The sequence below is a fragment of the Macaca nemestrina genome, unplaced genomic scaffold, assembly GCF_043159975.1.
Source record: "Macaca nemestrina isolate mMacNem1 unplaced genomic scaffold, mMacNem.hap1 Scaffold_76, whole genome shotgun sequence".
In the NCBI taxonomy this organism is placed as follows: Eukaryota; Metazoa; Chordata; class Mammalia; order Primates; family Cercopithecidae; genus Macaca; species Macaca nemestrina.
The window spans coordinates 119,415-138,661 of record NW_027257867.1 but is presented as its reverse complement, the minus strand read 5'-3'; the positions used below and the strand labels follow the sequence as shown (position 1 = coordinate 138,661).

General features: G+C 49.2%; 1 protein-coding gene across 4 annotated transcripts in view; it reads left to right on the top strand.

Moving 5' to 3' along the window:
• The window catches only part of LOC139361627 (disco-interacting protein 2 homolog C-like), a 182,558-nt gene extending 165,143 nt beyond the window's left edge, over positions 1-17,415 (top strand). Inside the window, exons 4-5 of one of the 4 annotated variants that reach the window (XM_071090291.1) lie at positions 9,219-9,401; positions 17,370-17,415. In XM_071090291.1, coding sequence (XP_070946392.1) covers positions 9,219-9,400 — 182 coding nt within the window. In that variant the 3' untranslated portion in view covers position 9,401; positions 17,370-17,415. Of the gene's footprint in view, positions 1-14; positions 5,816-7,744; positions 7,903-9,218; positions 9,402-11,768; positions 14,758-17,369 lie in introns of those variants that run through there. The other 3 variants (XM_071090290.1, XM_071090293.1, XM_071090292.1) reach the window with 3 other exon arrangements.
• The last annotated feature ends 1,832 nt before the right edge of the window (positions 17,416-19,247 follow it).

Below are 19,247 nucleotides of genomic sequence, written 5' to 3'. Positions count from 1 at the left end.
TTTTTGACTTGGAGTCTCGCTGTGTCACCCAGTCCAGAGTGCAGTATTACAATCATGGCTCATCGCGGCCTTGACCTTCTGCCTCAAGCAATCCTCCCGCCTCAACCTTCCAAGTAGTCGGGACCCAAAGGCGAGTTTGATTTCTTTGCTAACGAATTCCTAATTCACCTCGCAGTGGGCCTGTCAAGGCCATATGCCCGGACATCCACCTTGCCGACCGTCCATGTGGTCTCTAAAGTGGATGCACTCCGGTTGCCTGGGCTCTGCACGCGATACTGAGTCTCCAAGTCTGCCGCTGTATAAGGGACTGACAGCCCCAAGCGTCTCGACGCGCCACCTTGAGCCGGGCTTTATTCCACAGGGCGACTCTGCTTCCCGTGATGAGATGCAGCACGTGAGCACAGATCAAAGGGTATCAGCAACTAACCCATTCCCCTGGTACTAAGCAGAGGACCAAGAGTTTAGTTCCTTACTTATTTCCTACGGGCTTGATTCAAAACAGCTTTCTGGAATCCTGGGGACAAACATCTCTACCTGGTGAGAATTCTGGCTTTAGTAACGGAAGAATCACCTAAAGCCCATTTTGTAACTGCTGTTCTCATCAGAATTTGAGGCCAAAGGTAAAAATAAAAGGGGGGCTAAGATCGTGACACCCCAGTTTGCACAAGGCCAACCAGCCTGCTTGAGGGGGTAAAAGGAATAGGATTTTTAAACTGCTGAGTTTTAAAAACGTGGCTGTAGGCTGGGCGCACTGGCTCACGTCTATAAGCCCAGCACTTTGGGAGGCCGAGGTGGGAGGATTGCTTGAGGCCAGGAGTTCAAGACTGGCTTGAGTAACACAGCAATACCCTATCTCTTTAAAAAGAAAAAAAATGGTTATTAAAATAGCAATAAAAAGGTTAATACAATAAATTACTATGTCAACATGGCACCCCCTGCTGCCAGACGAGGTGCAATCTCTGTGGCTGTGAGGTCCGGAGAGAAATGTAACCGGCATCATAGGGAAGGTGGACCCCAAAGCCCCACAACATTACTCCTGCACAGTGTGTTAACCAGCATGAAGTCTCCTCCACAATCAGAAGCCTGGTTTAGAGGAACGCTGCCCACTGGACCTGGGTGGACTCCAGATGCCGGCCGACCAGACAGCCCCACCCTGGGACCCTGCCGGCAGCCCCGACTGGACAGAATGGCCTCATGAGTGTCCTTTCCCGCCACAGGCTGCAGACCCCGAGCCAGTCCTGGCTGTGACTGAGGCTGCGCATAAACGTCTGCGCCCAACAGCTCACCTTTGTACATGACACGCCCAGTCCACCTCATTTCAAATGTTACACTTGCCCCAAGGCGAACACGGATGTTACAGGTTAACTCACTGCATGTGTGCTAGACTTTCCCTGTAAGTGTTCAGACATTGCACGAACCGGATGAACAAACCCCACTTTCCCTGTAAACGTTCAGACATTCCTTGAGCACGATGAACACACACAGCCAACAAACCCCGGAACGTGTAACGCCGCGGCCTCCTCTCCTCCTGAGGGGCGTGTGCTTACAGCTCCCCCAAGACCACATTTCCCAAAGCACAGAGTGTTACTCTGAAAATAAAACCTCCTTTTTCCTTCCTCTGTACATCTCGTGGTCGTGTTAACAACTAGTGCTACAAACGCAGAGAAACGGGGTATCATCCGTGCTGCTCACCGAATTCCTAGCACCAAAGCTTCAAGGCCCCCCAGTCTGAAGGAAGCTTCTATCGCCCTAAAGCCAACTCTGGAGACGAAGGCCAAGCTGGGGAAAGGCTGTGTCTCTGCAAATCCACGCCACGGGGCCCTCTGCAGTTGTGTGTAAGGAACTCTTGGCCTGTCCTGGGGTTTGGGGAAATCAGGATGCAAGCAGATACCGTATGCTCTGCCACGGGACCGTGAAGTCTGCGGAACCTCAGAGGAACACGGAGACAAATGGCTGCACGACTCCCACAGGCCAAGCCTCGATGGGCGCCCGTGTCAAGAACACAGACACGCCGGGAGGGGCAGCCGATGCAGGCAACGCCTGCAACCCCAGCAAGCAACAGCGTCTCAGTGTGGGGGTCTCTGGCCAGGCTCCACCACAACTGCCATATTCTGTGGCAAAATTTTAAAAATAGGTTTTAACTAGTTATAACTCTAACTTGTTTTACACATAAACAGAACACAGGGTACCTACCAACAGGCTCCAAAATACTTTGCCTAGAACCAAGTCTAGAATGCAGATGGCTGTTGCTCTGAGTGTGAGGAGTCCCCTGTAGTGCCATAAATCCTAGATCTAGGTGACTAAGTGCTCTTCCTAAACCAGACGGCACCATGAGGCTCTGAGGGCACCCTCTGTCCCCAGGCCAGTCCATCAGCCCCAGCAGAAGCTTCTAGAGTAAGAGCCTGTGGATTTGTATTGGACGGATGTAAACCAGGCAAAGTCACAGGGGCTCGTCCTGGAAGCCCATCCATTTACCCACTCATGCCGTGGAGAGCCCTGCCCCCAACTCCACACCCGCAATCACGCTCAACCACAAGAACTGGCTTCTAGGCCCTCAAGCTACTCCCTCTCGACCCTGGACAGACGCTTCTCAAACCATGAGGCCCAGAGTAGTCTTAACAGGTGGTCCCAGCAGAACTGGCCACTGCATGAATTGATACTTTGTGTGTGGGGAGCCTTAGCTTCCCGAGTAGCTGGGACCACAGGTGCACATCACCTCTCCTATTTAATTTTTTGTAGAGTCAGGGTCTTGCTATGTTGCCCAGGCTGGTCTTGAATTCCTGGGCTCAAAAGTGAACTGCCCAACTCAGCCTCCCAAGGTGCTGGGATGACAGGTGTGAGCCACTATGCCCAGCCTAGAATTGGTTTTTCTTAAACCTGAGTTTGACACATGAACCCCACTTACATAGATATCAGCACACTCTCCCAGCTCGAGAGTTTTCCTGAATCTCGATTCTGTCCGTTCAAGATCAATATCTAAGAAAGGGTCAGAACTGACCCTCCCTCAGTGAAGCCTAAGGGCAAATGCAGCAGCATCTCAGTGTATGAGGAGACAAAGTAAGAAGGGTGGAAAACACACACTGAAATTCTAGTGCTAGAATCATAATCACCAACACTTTAAGAGGGAATCTGCTTTCCAAAATATGTAGCTGCTGGATTAACTTCAAAGTCACCAGATTCCACAGGCAGTAGCTCACAGGGGCACAGCTTTCTAAGGCCGCACAGCCCGGGACAGCGTAACAGCCTCAGGGCAAAGCAAACTAAACAAAGGCTTGGTTCTCTCAAGGACGAAGGTGCTCAAGTGTTTCCAAATATTCTTCTTCTTCTAAGTAAGTTAGATGCCTCCTACAACACTGTTTAGAGTGCCAGTGTATTCAGAAACATGAAGTTGAAACTACATCTCAGGACCCCAAAATCACTACGCTAAAGGGACGTCAAGGTGAGGAAGAGCTTAGACCAAACCTGCCTCCCATGCTCTTCCTAACAGAGACAGCTACTGGGGGTGGGGGGAAAAGCCACGTACCTCCCTCACAACCGATCCACAAGGAAATTCCTCATGGACAGAGGACAGAACTCAAAGTCACCATCTGCACACGGAGATAAATGCGGATCTGACTGCTTCCTCTGGAAAGATGCACCAGAAATGCATTTGTCTGATCTACCTGTGACCTGGAAATCCCTCCCCGCTTCGAGCCATCCATCCTTCCTAGACTGAACCAACGTACGTCTCACATGTATTGATTCCTCACGTCTCCCTAAAATGTGTAAGACCAAGTTGTGCCCCAAACACCTTGGACACATGTCCAGGACCTCCTGAGGCTGCCGCAGTGTGTCCTCAACCCCTCCCTAAGGCTGTGTCTATAACCTTGGGAAAATGAACTCTCTATGGATCGAGGACTGTCGCAGAGATCCTTCTGGTTTACAGGAAGCATTCTCTCCTGCGAGTATATCAATGAAATCATGTGGAATTACAAAATGCCACTTTAGTAAAAGCCAAAGGAATTAGGGTTCTATGTGCTTCAAAAAAAAAAAAAAAAAGTAACGTTCTATTTGTCAATGGACCATGAAGCCCACACCCCCTTTTGCAGTGAAGATGTCAAACGGGACGAGAGGCCCCTCCTGAGGATGCTACCCTCTGACCCCACTTCCCAGAGTCCAGTTTCCTGCTGCTCAGGGAACAGCAACCCCAGCTTCACGGGGCTCAGGCCTCCAAACCCAACTCCCACCCATGCTGGAGAATCACCCCAGGGACTAGCTAAGTGGCAGGTGCAACTCTCACCTCACCCCCTTAAAGGGGAAAAGGCACCTTCCCGCTCCTCTTCCTGCTGGTGGGAACAGGGGCAGGAGCTGGAGGGTCAGGAGTCGGGCGGCAGAACGGAAGCAGCCTGGGTCCCTGCTAGTCAGAGTTGGCAAATGCCAACCATCCCCGACATTCACTTTGCAAATAAATCCTTCTCTTTTGTCAGGTCCCTGGTTATAAGTTTGCACCCATAACTTAAAAAGAAAAAAAAAAAAACTCAGATAAAAAATCGGTGTTTGGCAGACAATATTTCAATTATCTTGGGGCCTTGGGTCAAATGATGGCAAAACAGGAAACTGAACGCTGTTATTCAGGAAACTACCTTCCAGCGCCGTCTACCCTCCCAGGCTGTCACCTTATGGTTGTTTGTCTGCTAGATGATTAACAAAACTCTTCTGAAAACCTAGGTGTACAGAACAGACAAGAAGTCAGCTCGGGTTGAGGGGAAGCAGGATAAGACCCCCTTCCCCGCAGGATGGTGGAAGAGGAGGAACCTTCAGCACCTGGGTTTTCAGGATGCTGGATCTCTGAGAGCATCTCTCACAGCTCAAGTACAGCCAGACCCTCCTCTGACACAGCCTGTTCAGGCGAAGGTGGGCACCTGCCCTAGAGACCCACAGCCCTGTGCGGGGCTCAGCTGGAGCTGAACTTGCCTCCCTTGGTAAGCGTCAGGGCCAGGGGTGGGGAGAGGAGAGAAGCAGCAGGCCTGAGGGCCACTGTGGAAACTCCATGCCACGCTAACTCTCGTCTGATGTGCTCCGGCCAAAGCCACGCTTCTCGGAGGGAGTTTCCCTTCACACATGCGGAAATCATCAACATCTAGTCTCCCCACAGAACAAATCCTTCCCTAGGAGGCAGACGCTTGGCTGTAACACGGGGTAATGAGGGGCGCGCCTTCGTGCCCACTCTGTAGTGTTTCCTGTTACCTATTTTACCTTAAGCTACAAATGATTCCCGTTTACACGGGACACAGTGACACAGACAGCAAAACACATGAGATTCAGTGTGATCCCACACCCGTCACTGCTGACCTCAAGTGCTTTGTTCGTTTTGCTTCTAGAGTTTGTATTCTCTCCCCGGGTTCCAGGCCTGTGGATTCAACCAACCATAGATCAACATATTTTTTAATGTGTTTGTACTAAGCATTCAGACTTTATTATTCATTAAACAACTACTCGCATGGTATGTCCATGGTATAGCTGTTACGAGCAACCCTGACATGACTGTCTGCAGGAGGATGTGCATATGTCATATGCAAACACGATGCCATTTTATTGCAGGGACCTCAACGCCCAAAGACCTTGGATTCCATAGGCAGTCCTGCAGCCCACCCCCATGGGCACTGTGGAATGGCTATAATAGAAAATATGGAGGTTTTAAACAGTTATGTACTAAATCTAATCTTTTGTTAAGAAATTAATGTGTATCACTTGTATTATTTGGAAGTCCTTCCTGGCCCAGAGACTTGACATGTTCTTATCTTTTTGTCCACGGATCTAGCCATTCCAGTAAGCTTGTTGAACACAAATCAATGTTACAATTAAATTCTTACAAGAATCACACTCAATCTGTAAGCTGCTTTGGTTTTTAAAGTGAAATAACCAATAGTTTTGCCAACCTGCTATATCATAGAATAACAGGATAAAGCAGCCCCATGGCATGCAAAAACATGGGGTTTCAAAGCTAACCAGTATAAAACACGTTACAAACCCCTAAATATGAAAACGTTTTACACCAAAACAGATATTCCAGAAAAAAACAGGATGTTCAAAAAAGCCCTTTGCAGAAAAGCACTTTCCCCTTCATTTTTCACACGGTTTCCTGAAGCTTGTGTTTGGTGATGACCATGAACCAGAAGTAGCGTCCGCTGCAACTACTGTTACAGCAACACAGAATATTAAGGGAAAAAAAAAAAAAAAAAAGGCCGAGCGCGGTGGCTCAAGCCTGTAATCCCAGCACTTTGGGGGGCCAAGACGGGCGGATCACGAGGTCAGGAGATCGAGACCATCCTGGCTAACACGGTGAAACCCCATCTCTACTAAAAAAAAAAAAAAAAAACCTAACCGGGCGAGGTGGCGGGCGCCTGTAGTCCCAGCTACTCGCGAGACTGAGGCAGGAGAATGGCGTAAACCCAGGAGGCGGAGCTTGCAGTGAGCTGAGATCCGGCCACTGCACCCCAGCCTGGGCGACAGAGCGAGACTCCCTCTCAAAAAAAAAAAAAAAAAAAAAGGACACAGCATATTTCCTACTGATGAGAACAGGTAGAGTGTTATAAAATGAGTGTGTCCTAAAGTCAACAATGTTCAAATTCTAGGTCTCCCACAGACACTAGATGGTAACCGCCAAAGCTTATGTACCTGGCAACGTTCAAGGAGACCAAGTTCAGAGCTGTCACAATGCAGCACCATCCTCACGCGATTATCTCAGGCAGGTTTGAGGGCAAGTGTCCCCGTCACAGTGGGAAAGCTGCCCAGCCCAGCACTTCCTGAGATCACAGACCTTCGCCTTCCCACGTCTTCAATAGTTCCTTTACACCGGGAACCACACAACAAAACCTAAAACACTTCCTCAAATCTCAAGACAGTCTTTAGAGCTCTTTTCCTTGCCCCTTCTCTTATTGAAAAAGCTTATTTTGTAAGCAACCTGTAGTGCTTACCAGAGCTGGGGCGGGAGGAGAGCTAGTGTTTGGTAGACCGAGTTTCAAGCGTGGGGAGACCAGAAAGTTCTGGAGATGGATGGCGGTGATCGCAGCACGACAGTGTGAACACACTTAATGCCACAAAACCATACAGTTAAAAATAGAGTGCTGTGTAACTTTACCACAATCAAAAAACTGAGAAAAGTCATCTATAATTACTGTCTCCAATATCTTCCATCCTGTAAGTTACATTTGCTTTCGGAAATCCTCAGAGCAATCATGAAAAACTAATACCCTGTCGTCTCTGAAACGCAAAGTCGTTCAAGGGCTTTGGTTATAGGAAAGTAGCTGGAAAGCAAAGCGTCCGTTAGGCACAGCAGCCGTGATAGGACAAACACACGGTAGGAAGGTGGTGGTCATGCTACACACAGATGGGAAGGGTGTGGGGAGCCACAACACCCGATGCTTGGGAGGCACCTGGGCAGGAGCTGAGAATGTACCAAACACGTTCGATCATGCAACATTCACGGACCCCGAGTCCAGCCACCACCGCTGACATCCACTGTGGCTGGGGTGTCCTCCCAGCCTGTGATGGCTCGCTCCTTCGGTTAACTGCCTTGAATCTACTGGTTCCTCTCCTCATGGGCCTCTTTCCTGTCGTCTTCCTGTCATTTTTCTGTCAGCAAACACATTTCCTGTCATTTTCCTGAACTGACATGACATTTCCTGTCATTTTCCTGAACTGACATGACATTTCCTGTCATTTTCCTGAACTGACATGACATTTCCTGTCATTTTCCTGTCAGCAAGCACATGCGTCCAGCCTGACCTTGCTGATGTGCTCCAGCGGCCCTGGACTCGAGCCGCACTGTTCCATCAGTGTGGCATTCGCGAGTTACCTCCTGGGAAATGCCAGGTGATGGTAACATCAACCAGGAGGCACAGCTGAGAAGCAGAACGCATGGTGCGGTGCCCAGAACGTCACGTCCTTGAACAGACGCTCCGTATCTTCTCCTCTCCTGCCAGAGCTTCACTGTAGGAAGGCGGCCATTCTTCCAGTGCTGCTACTTCCAACACCGGGGAAAGCAAGCTTCAGAAATGAACGGTGTCAAAGAGGGAGGACCCACCAGCAGGGCTACCGGCAGCCAGACAACCGCAGCCCCAGCATTCCCCAGCCACCATGACTGACAGCCCAGGCTCCAGAAATGCACGGCTTCAACCTTAGGAGTAAAAACCCTCCCAATCCAACTATTATTTTCAACAATGGGATTGAGGAATGAGGTGTTCTAACCCTGCCTCTCTCGACAGCACAGATCATCAGATCCCAGTTCTTATAGGATTGGGGAGTGGGGTGGGGTGGGGTGGTTCCTAACCCTGCCCGCCTTCATAGAAAAGAACTTGGATATGATGACCTGTGCTAGATTAGCACTTTGCTTCTGCCATATGCAGTCATCCTCAGCACCAGGAAAAGTCAGAATCGTTGAGTGATGACACCAATACCAACACACGCCGTTCTGCGGCTCTGGTAACTGGCTGCACAGATACAACCCGATAGTGGTGAGGTCTAAAGACATCACCAGTCTTCCCAAGGATTGTGTTCCTGAATATTTTGCGTTTGGAATAACGGTCTTCTTTGCCAGGGCTGAGCCATGCTTCCCTCTCGCCTGTCCTCTGCCTTCACCAGCTTCGTGTGCGCTTCTGGACAAGTGTTTGTGCAGGCGCTATCACTTATTTCCACAGCGAGAATATACACAGACACCACACAGAAATGGGCAACCCCGTTAGGAGCTGTGCAGGGAGATCTAACTCATCCCATGTGCCAAATTCCTGTTGCCATGGAAATTAAACTAACTAAACTAACGTTGCTATGATCTCATCTCTTACTGTACCACTAAAGATCATCCGGGTAAGAGGAATGTGCCTCTGCATAGCATTCAGCTCACATTTACATGTCGGTTTTTCCTGAATATGGTTATGTGAGATAGAAATCAGTAAGATGGGGTGTAACATACAGTATAGGATCGTTGTGTCTCCTAGCCTCAAACACTTCAAGATCCTCAGAAAATGAAGTTTAACGCTGGGGACGTGAGTTACATAGTAACTTGTTTTGGATACTATCATATCAACACCAAATAACTTCTTGAATTCCTTTTTAAATTGAAAAGCAATTTACAAAGCACAAAAGCCCCAATATTAAAGAATACAATTCAGTCTTTTTAGCATATTCTAAAAGCTGCACATCAACCACTAGTATGTAATTCCGGGACTTTTTCACCACAGGCCAAAGAAACCTTGAACCCATTAAGAGTCAGCACCTGGCTCCTTCCTTCTACCAGCCCCTGGCAATCACCAGCCAACTTCCTTTTCTCTGGATTTGCACATTCTGGACACCTGTTGTGAGGAGAATCGTACAGTGCATGACCTTTGGTGTGACCTTCGGTGCTGACATCTTTCACGTCTAAGGTGAGTGGAATCTCAGTGAGTGACCGGTTGACAGACACCTGGACTGTTTCTACTACTATGAATAATGCTGCTGTGAAGATTCAGGCATGACATACTTTTTGGAAAAATGTTTTCAGTTTTCTTGAGCATATGGCTAGGAGTGAAATTGCTGGGTCGTACGGTGATTTCATGCTTTTCTGAGGAACTGTCGGACTTTTCCAAATCAACTGCACCATTTTACTTCCCCTCCCACTAGCAATATATCAAGATTTCAGTTTTCCCCAATTCACCAACATGTCACTGTCCAATACTGGGGTTTTACCCACCCATCACGGTGGTTGTGAAGTGTTATTTCACGGTGGTTTTGATTTCCATTTCTAAGATGACGAATTCTGCTAAACATCTCATGTGCTTTTTAAGGCATTTATATGTCTTTCTTTGGAGAGTGTCTATTCAAATCCTTTGTCCATTTTTAAATTGGATTTTTATTAAGAGTTTTTGAATATATTCTTGATATCAGGTCCTTATCGTGATAATGTATCCTGTTCTGTGGGTTGTCATTTTACTTTAATAGTATCCTCTGAATTGAACATTTTTAATTTTGATACCGTCTTTTTCCCTTCAGTTGCTTGTTATAGCTTTAGACGTCTCAGCCAAGGAAACATTGCCTAATCCAACCTAACAGTTTCTCCAGGATTCTCCCCTAAAGGTGTTATGAGCTGAACTGTCCCCCTCCCCCAAGATTCCATGTTAAAGTCACAACCCCGGAAACCCAAAATGTCACTGTATTTACATACAGGGCCTTTAACTTGGCAATTTAGGTCCCATAAGATCTTAAAAGTAGGGCCTGATCCAGTATGACTGGTGTTCTTTTAAGAGAATTTAGACACAGTCCTCAGTGCTGCATACACGTAAGAGAAACCTGTGAGGACACAGAGAAGAAGCTGTCTACAAAGCATGGGGTGAGGCCCCAGAGAATCCAACCCTGCCCGCACCTTGATCCCAGGCTTCCAGTCTCCAGAAAAAAGGAAATAAGATGCTATTGTCTAAGTCGCACGGTCTGTGGTGTCCGTTATGGTACCCAGCAGACTGACAGAATGGGTCTCAGTCAGCTCCTTACATTGGAACCATGTTGAGCTTTGCGTGTAGGGTGAGGAAGGGTCCAGTCCATCCTTTTCTATGTGGATACCCCAGTTGTCCCAGCACCATTGAGTTGTGAAAGGAAAAAAGTAAAGCAACCCTTGCTGTCCTCTCTCCATCAACAGATTAGAAGATACACTGAAGAATCATGGACAATTTTGTCGGTTTAAGCCAGTGGTTTTCAAACTTTTGGGTCTCAGGAACCCTTTGCACTTTATTAAAGAGCACAAAAAAGCTTTCTCATCAGGCCGGGAGTGGTGGCTGCTCATGCCTGTAATCCCAGCACTTTGGGAGGCAGAGACAGGTGGATCACTTGAGGTCAGGAGTTCGAGACCGGCCTGGCCAACATGGTGAAACCCCGTCTCTACTAAAATACAAAAATTAGCCTGGCATGGTGCTGAACACCTGTAGTACCAGCTACTAGGGAGGCTGAGGCAGGAGAATCGCTTGAACTCAGGAGGCAGAGGTTGAAGTGAGCTGAGGTCACACCACCGCACTCCGGCCTGCGTGGCAGAGCAAGACTCCGTCTCAAAAAAAAAAAAAAAAAAAAAAAAAAAGAACATAATTTAGTTTCTTTTACAAGGATAAAGTCATTACATCTTAACACAGTCTTAAAGAAGAAACCATTTTCCAAAATAAGCAGCAGCGTGGCAACAGTTTGTGCTACTGTGAAAACACCTAACATCTCTGCACCTCAGACAGCAGGGTTCTCATGCCTGCATCTGCGTTCAGTGGGCTGCAGAGCCATGGCTGAAGTTTATGAAGAAAGTCCGACCCCCTACTGATATACAATTAGGAAGCAGTATTTTCATTGTGTTTTCAGATCATTTTAGGTATTCTCTGCTGCCAAATGTAACAAGTGGCACTTCCGTACAGGCTGTCTGCAACACAGAGTCTGTGCTCTGGTCGACGGGCCTTTCTGCCCCAATTCCTTCTAAGTCGACTGGTCGGTCTTGCACTTGAATGGCTTTTACCAGCACACGATTTTGTAATCACACATTGGTTAGAAAATACTGGTTCAGAGTTATGAGCGGCTTCCACATTATATGTCCCCCCAAAAAAAAAACAAAACAAAACAAACAAAACAAAAAAAAAAAACCCCACGTCAGTATCACCATTGGTCACATGAGAAAGTGGTGGACACAAGATTTTTATGTTTTAATATTCACTGGAAAGCTCAAATGTCTATCATTGGGAAAAATGTAAGGTACTTTCCTTGAGATGAAAGTCATTTTGTTCATTTTTCAGGCCACACCTGCAAATACCTCCATCTGAAGTGGCATCTTTTGTAAGTCATTCTTTATATAAAGGCGGCCGTTAGTGGAAGAAGTGGTTCTGCAGGTTCATAGTTCAGAGGCACCAGTGCTCTCCCAAGAGATAACCATAAAATCCACAGAAGACGCACCTGTGCACACTTCCTGTTTCTCACTCAGAACATTCCAGAAGGAACCCTGAATCCCAATGCCACAGCGGGACTGAAGTTTGCTCTCACCCACACAATAAACCCAGGGAGCTCCCCCAGCCCCCACCCCGAGGCCACAGCCTTGGTCCTCTATCTGGTCTAGGGGGGCTCCTGCAGCTCCAGCCTAACAGGGAACAGAAGGCACCCACATGTCACAAAGCCCTCCCAAGGCCCAGCGAGCACTTCTGCTTATGTGCCAGCCAAGTGCGTTTGACAATTCTACAGCCAGCTGTACGGCAGGTAGCGAGGTACCCAGCAAATACTCAGGGCTCACGTTACTAAGGAAGGTGCACAGCGAGGTACCCAGCAAGTACTCAAGGCTCACGTTATGGAGGAGGAAACCAGGCAGATAGTGAGGTACCCAGCAGGGTTCACGTTACTCAGGAGGAAAGGAGGGTAGAGACAAGGGGGCTGGAACAGTCTGTCATAAGCTTTAGCATTTACAAGGCTCGCTGAAGATTATCTGATTTGATCGTCACAACAGCTCACAAGATAGGCAGAGGCAAGACTATTTTCACTTCATAAAAAGAGATCCCGAGAACTGATGATGACCACGTGCTCTTCCCACAGGCTCCCAGAAATCCTCCTCAAATCATCTCTCAGTTGTATACATGTGATAATATCTCAGTCACGTCCCCTCTCTGCAGGGGAATTTTACTGCCGCCCTGCTGTTCCTTCGCACCCCTGCCCTCTCCTGCATTTCAGCCATGCCCACCATCCATGGGGAGTCTGCACCACCCCACCCCCGCTGCTGCTGATGGCTTGGGTCACGCTTACCTTTCATTTCCACCTACAGGGACCTGTTCTTCCTTCAAATGCAGCTCAAACTCACTCATTGTGTGAAGCCTTTCTGTCATGTGTAAAATCAGTCTGTGGAATGCTTCATTTAGGAGGTGCTTATGTTGCCTCATTGGCTGTGATCAGGACCAAATTCTGAGCAAACCAGGTGGTCCCCTCTCCCCATCTCTGCTCCAGTGCACTTAAAACAAGGATTCCTGGAAGCATCTTTTTAGTCCAATTCATGCATGAGTCTGCCCCACACACTGCAGAAAAGCCCTGGTGGTCGGTGGTCAGGGCTCAGGGCCCCCCAGGTAGGTAAGGAGAGCTTAGTGCCCTCTCTGGAGTTGTCGCTCAGAGACCCACGGCTGGAAGGGAAGAAACTTGCATCCTGTGAAACATCTAGGCCCCGAGACCCACACTCAGGAGTGGAAAACGGGGAAGGAGCCTTGAACAGACCCTCGGGAGGGCAGACAGTGGGAGCCACGGAGGCCACCAGGAAGGAGGGAGGCAGGCAGTGAGGCCACAGGTGATGTGGCCGGGAGGGAGGTGTTGTGACCAGAGGTGAGGTGGTGGGCGGATGACACGGCGTGGTTTGGGGAGGAGATGTGGCCAGGGGCAATGTGGCCAGGGAAGAAGACACAGCTGGAAGGAAGTGACAAGAGGGGTCTCCAGGCCCCAGACTGTGCCTGATTTATAGATGACATTTTACTTAAGATGTTATATCTAACTTTAAAGAAAAGTAGCAATTTCGACCATTGTGTACATTTAAAGCACGGTACAAATTGAGCACATTTCCCAAACCAAAGAACCGGGCATTGAAGAAAAAATTCATTTAAGATCAGAAATAAAGAGATCCTACAGCTCTTCCAGTCCAATCCCCACCCTAACGTGAATGGGGGGAAAAGGAAGTAGATTCTAGTCAGTCAGCATTAAAGGCAAAACCGATCCACTTTACTTTCTAGACAGAAAACAAGAAGCTCATCAAGGAATCCCTACAAACAGTAGCTTTAGTAGTTCCCGAAATGCAAAATTCACCTACAAAGTAAATCATCTGCTAAGTGTGTATAGAGTAATTTTTTTCATTATTGCCTTCCTCATCTGCAGGGGTTTTTTAGACCTTGTTTCCCCTTAATTGCCTCCAACACCCAGGAAATTTAAACCCCACAAGTAAACTGTGTCTCGATTCATGCCCAGCGTCCTTTGGAGCAGACAGTCCGTTGCTCTAAGACGTTCTTGTCACCTAAGCACCGAGTACAGCCTGAGAACGCACAACACGCACTCACACAAACTCAGACAGTCAACAGGTGAGATACGGCACATGAGGAGGAAGACAAGATAAATGAGCTTCACTGACACCCCAGATCCGACAAGAAATGACACACGCAGCCTGCTCTGGTGCAGGTGACTCCTGGAAAACAGCCAAGGACAGCATTTGGAGAAGCAGCACCGCAGGCCAGGAGGGTCTGGGGGCTTAAGAAGGGAGGGGCGCCCCGACCAGGTACTGGGGGATTCAGAAGGGAGGGGCTCCCCGACCAGGTGGCTGGGGGATTCAGAAGGGAGGGGTGCCCCGACCAGGTGCTGGGGCTTCAGAGGGGATTGGTGCCCCGATCACTTCCTGGGGGCTTCAGAGGCAAGGGGTACCCTGACCACGTGCTGGGACTTCAGACGAGAAGGCACCCCGACCGGGTCCTGGGGGCAGCAGGACAAGCCCAGGGTTCCGTCGTCACTTTTCACTCCCTACTCCCGAATCTCGCCCTGAAGTTGCAGCCAGTCCAGGTATTCATTTACCCATAAAATTAAGTATCTGTGAGTAACACAAGTCACTAATCCACACAGATCTGAGTCTACAGATACCTCCCAGAGACGCCACCATCCCTTCTGGTAGAAGAACAGCCCAGGGGCCCACGCTGCTAGGAAGGGAGACTGTCTCCAGCCTGACGCTGCAGAGTCCTCAACACAAAGTCTACCTTCTGGAACTATGCCGTCTCCTACAGAGGCAACTAGGGGCATGTAGGGTTTTTTAAAATCTTTTTTTTTTCTTAAGACAGAGTCTCCCTCTGTCACCCAGGCTGGAGTGCAGTGGCTCGATCTCGGCTTGCTGCAACCTCTGCCTCTCGAGTTCAAGTGATTCTTCTGCCTCGGCCTCCCGAGTAGCTGGGATTACAGGCGCCTGTCACCGCGCCTGACTATTTTATTTATATTTTTAAGTACAGATGGGATTTCACCTTGTTGGCCAGGCTGGTCTTGAACACCTGACCTCACATGATCCACCCGCCTCGACCTCCCAAACTGCTGGGAATACACGCATGAGCCACGGTGCCCGGCCCATATAGCTATTTAAATTTGACTAAAATTAAATAAAATTAGAAGTTCTCATTTACACTTCAAGCATTCAGTTACCCACAGGTGGCCACTGACCAGAGGCTGGTAGAGATGTCACACTCCACACTGCAGAAGGATCTAGGGACGAAATGGCTCTAAGATCATCTCAGAATCTTTATGTTGAAGCTACTGAAGTTTTACTCTGATTATTATAGACATCAGCATTCTCCCACTTAAAAATGTCAGTGCTATTGCAATGATCAGATCTGTGACTTCCCATCAGCTCTTCTCTTCCTGGATAGATAACTGTAGAGCATCTGCACTCTGCCTCCACACTAAGGGATAGTAGAAGGCTCCGTGTAAAATCAGGGGGAGAAAAAAAAATGAATCCCTAGTCCGCCTTCCCCCCTACGATTTTGTGAAACTCCTCTTAATATGCACAATAACTGCCAGAGTTGCAATAAAGAAGCATCCCTTGACCAGGAAGCAGCAGGGAAGCAAGAGGAGGGAGATGCAAAGACCCTCCGTTCCCTCTGGGACCCCAGGCCCAGCCAGGACTGAGAAGGGCCGCACAGCCCGGCAGACCCGCACACCTGATGCGAACCATACACACGGCTTCCCTGGGCCTCGGTCCCCTGCTCTGCCCTCACTGGCCACTGTGGCTCTGGGTAGAGGCAGCTCCCTGAGCCCCAACACCCACAGCCAGTCCCCTCCTTGCAGGTCTCAGCTGTGCTCCCACTGCCTCCCTGAGGCTTCTCATCATACGCGTACCGTGTCCACTCTACCCCACAGCCCTTGCTACCGCCCACCCCACCACGGAGCCTAGCACACAGCAGGTGCCCAAGACGCCCCAGTGGGCGGGCATGCCAGGGTAGGGCTTGGAGTTCCAAGGGCCTCGTCCCGCATCACACCACAAACGCCACGGAGGCTGTGGAAGGGGTCCAGGTTTCAGGCCTGTACTCAGCTTCTCCTGGCCCCCGAGGCCAAGAACCTAGCAAGGGAGCGCAGCCGGAAGCAGGGTCCCAAACCCCCTTCATGCTCCTCAAGAGGAAGGGGGCTTCAGGGCACAACCCCACGAGCGTCTTCCTCCTGCCAGGCTGCCTGTCACAGCCCCGACACCTTCACAGCAGGGAAACCCACTCCTGTGAGGAGAAAACCACCAAGTACAACAGGAGCCACGTCCCCCGCAGCGTCTGCTGAGCCCAATAGCGACAGCAGCAGCCGGGCCCCCACTCAGCACACACAGACTCCGAACCCGCCACGCACACCACAAGGCCGACCATCTTGAAGCTCAGCTTCCACTCGTCAGGGCCCTCCTTCCAGGAGAGCTCGGCATGTCTATCTTCCCTGGGCTCACAGAAAGGAGTGGGACCCAACCCCGAGTGTGCACAAAGTTAAGCTCCCACTAGCTGTGCAGACAACCTCCCTAGCCCTGGACTGAGAAGGGGCCAAGCGCAAACAGCCATATTTTGCCCGCACAGGTACGGAATTCAGTCAGCTCTCTCAATGAAGTCGTGACAGGTCAACTCCAGGCTCCTCAGTGCTCTGGGGTTCACCTCGGGCCACTGCACCTTTGAAACGTGGCTGTGGACTCCTCTAGGGTGCTCACTTTCACGGCCCATTTCATTCAGACACTGCAGGCCCCTACCGTGGTGTCAATACCCAGGACACCCCTGCTGGCATCCTCTGAGATGCTGCTGCAGCTGCTGTGATCTGAGAACAGCCATGCACAGGCATCAAAGGGAGGACTTCTCAAGTCTCCTCCAGGGGCAGTGACTACAGCTTTGAAAGACGTTGCACTGAATCCTGGGTGAGCCTGGCTTGGTCCGCAATCTAATCCGGGTTGCTGGGGAGACACACTCTGTTGTAATTGACAGAGGCTGTGGGTGGCAGCTCTACCAAGACTGATAATTGCAACTAGTCTGAGATTTACTATCCATACTTTCTATTTGATGTTTCAAAGGAAAGCATCGTGAAGTTCCAGTAGCAAGGAATTTTCTACAATCTATCACATTAAGATACAGCAGAAATGTAGCTAAAATGTTCATAGGGTCTATGCAGAGGAAGAGATGGGTCTATTTCAGGAAAAGTGCTTGCTGGCTTTTTAGAAACATAGTGAAATCCCTGACAAGTAAAAGGTTGTTTATACTTTTTCTTTGGAACAGAGGGAAAGTTCTTTCTTATTATTTGAATACATTAACTATATTTAAGTGTTCTGGTAGACTGAGTATTAAATATTCAAAAGGAAGTAATTCTGTTCGGTCTATTTCATTCTTTAAATGTAGCTTTCAAAAACTGACAAATACCTGGCCGGGTGCAGTGGCTCACGCCGGTAATCCCAGCACTTTGGGAGGCCGAGGCTGGTGGATCACGAGGTCAGGAGATTGAGACCATCCTGGCTAACACGGTGAAGCCCTGACTCTACTAAAAACGCAAAAAAATTAGCCTGGTGTGTTGGCGGACACCTGTGGCCCCAGCTACTCGAGAGACTGAGGCAGGAGAATGGCGTGAACCTGGGAGGTGGAGCTTGCACTGAGCCGAGATCACACCACTGCACTCCAGCCTGGGCGACAGAGCAAGACTCCATCTCAAAAAAGAAAAAATAAATAAAAAGTGGAAAACACCCCATATCTGCCCTGGCTCCGGCCATCTCCATGGAGTGGACAGAGCTTGAGAAAAGCTCACTGTGGAGGCGTAGAAGGCCAGGCCGGGCCTGGCCGGGCCGGGCCTTTGCTCAGCAGATGAGCAAGAGGGTCAGCCACCCTAGTGAAGAAGCCCATGTTTGCTATGTTACTGATGATACCCACATAAATTTCTATTTGCCTCCCACACAGACCTGGGATCTATGTTTGAGCAAGCGACTCATACCAACAGTCCCTCCATGCCATCATTTCCCTGACCTCCCCCAGAAAAGCCAGGCCAGGCAGCGTCCCCACACGGGCACTGGGGCCCAGGAAGATCCTGGTCCTGCCCCTCTTCTCTCTCGTCCCTGCAGCACCCTGGCTTGCTGTGGAAGCCCAGCAGTGATGGCTGAACCCACGTTCACCTGGGGCATTCAGAAGAAGCCTCTGTGCAGAAATCAACTGGGAAGGAGGGCTGTGTGTGCTGGTGCTGGCAGGTCACTCCAATGGATTTGCATAACTCAGTTTTCAACACAGGTGCGCCACCAAGTCCCTCAAGCCCTTTGTGAGCCTAGAGCCACAGAGCCATTTGCGGCATTCTCACAATCTCTAACAACCCTGCACAGAGGCCCTGTTTTTCCAAAGGACCATAAAATTTTCCGTGTAGACAAAGTTTGACATAATGAAATAAAGTGAAGTCACCACTTCTATTTTCTATTAATCCATTCATTCAAACAAGTATCTCTTGAGTATGTGCATCGAATACTGTGGAATTAGGATTTAGTCCATGCCTTCAAGAAATATACATCACAGAAGAAAAGGTATAGCTTGTAACTAACAGTGCTGAACAGGCAAGAAATAAACATCATAGAAGGAAAGGTAGAGCTTGTAACTAACGCGTCATAGAAGGAAAGGTGTAGCTTATAACTAACAGTGGTGAACAGGACAGAATTTCACAGGCTCATCAGGAGCCACCGAGGAGGAAGCCATGATTCACATCCACCTGCAGTAGATAAATGTTTCCCGGATAAAGTAACTTTTCTACAGTGATATCTGCTCCTTATTGTTTAATCCTGCTCGATAGGGTATTAAATTACCACTTTATGTGCTGCTTATATAAAATACATCATTGTCAGGGGAGGTTATAAAATAATACTTCACACAAGCTTGGGCTGTGAATGGTGTGAGGCAATGGGACGATGTGTTCCCGTGTTCTCGAGACGCAGAAGGGTCAAGACCCTGCTTCCCTTCTCCTCCCCACCGCCCTGTTCCCAGATGAGGGGTGGAGGCAATGCCGCCGGGCAGTCCTAGAGCTGGCTCCAGGGCCAGGACAGCACGCCCAGACTCTCTGTGCCCCATGTGACAAATACAGACTGTGGGGCAATCACCAATTTACCTGGCAGTGGGGAGAGTCCTTCGTCAAAAGCCTGTGCTTCCAGGAGCCAGGACAAAGCAGGAGCCCCTAGGAAAACAGTTCCGGGTGCTCCTGAAACCTGGGCAGAGTCACAGTCTGGCAGAAAGCACCAGTGATGCAGGTGTGCC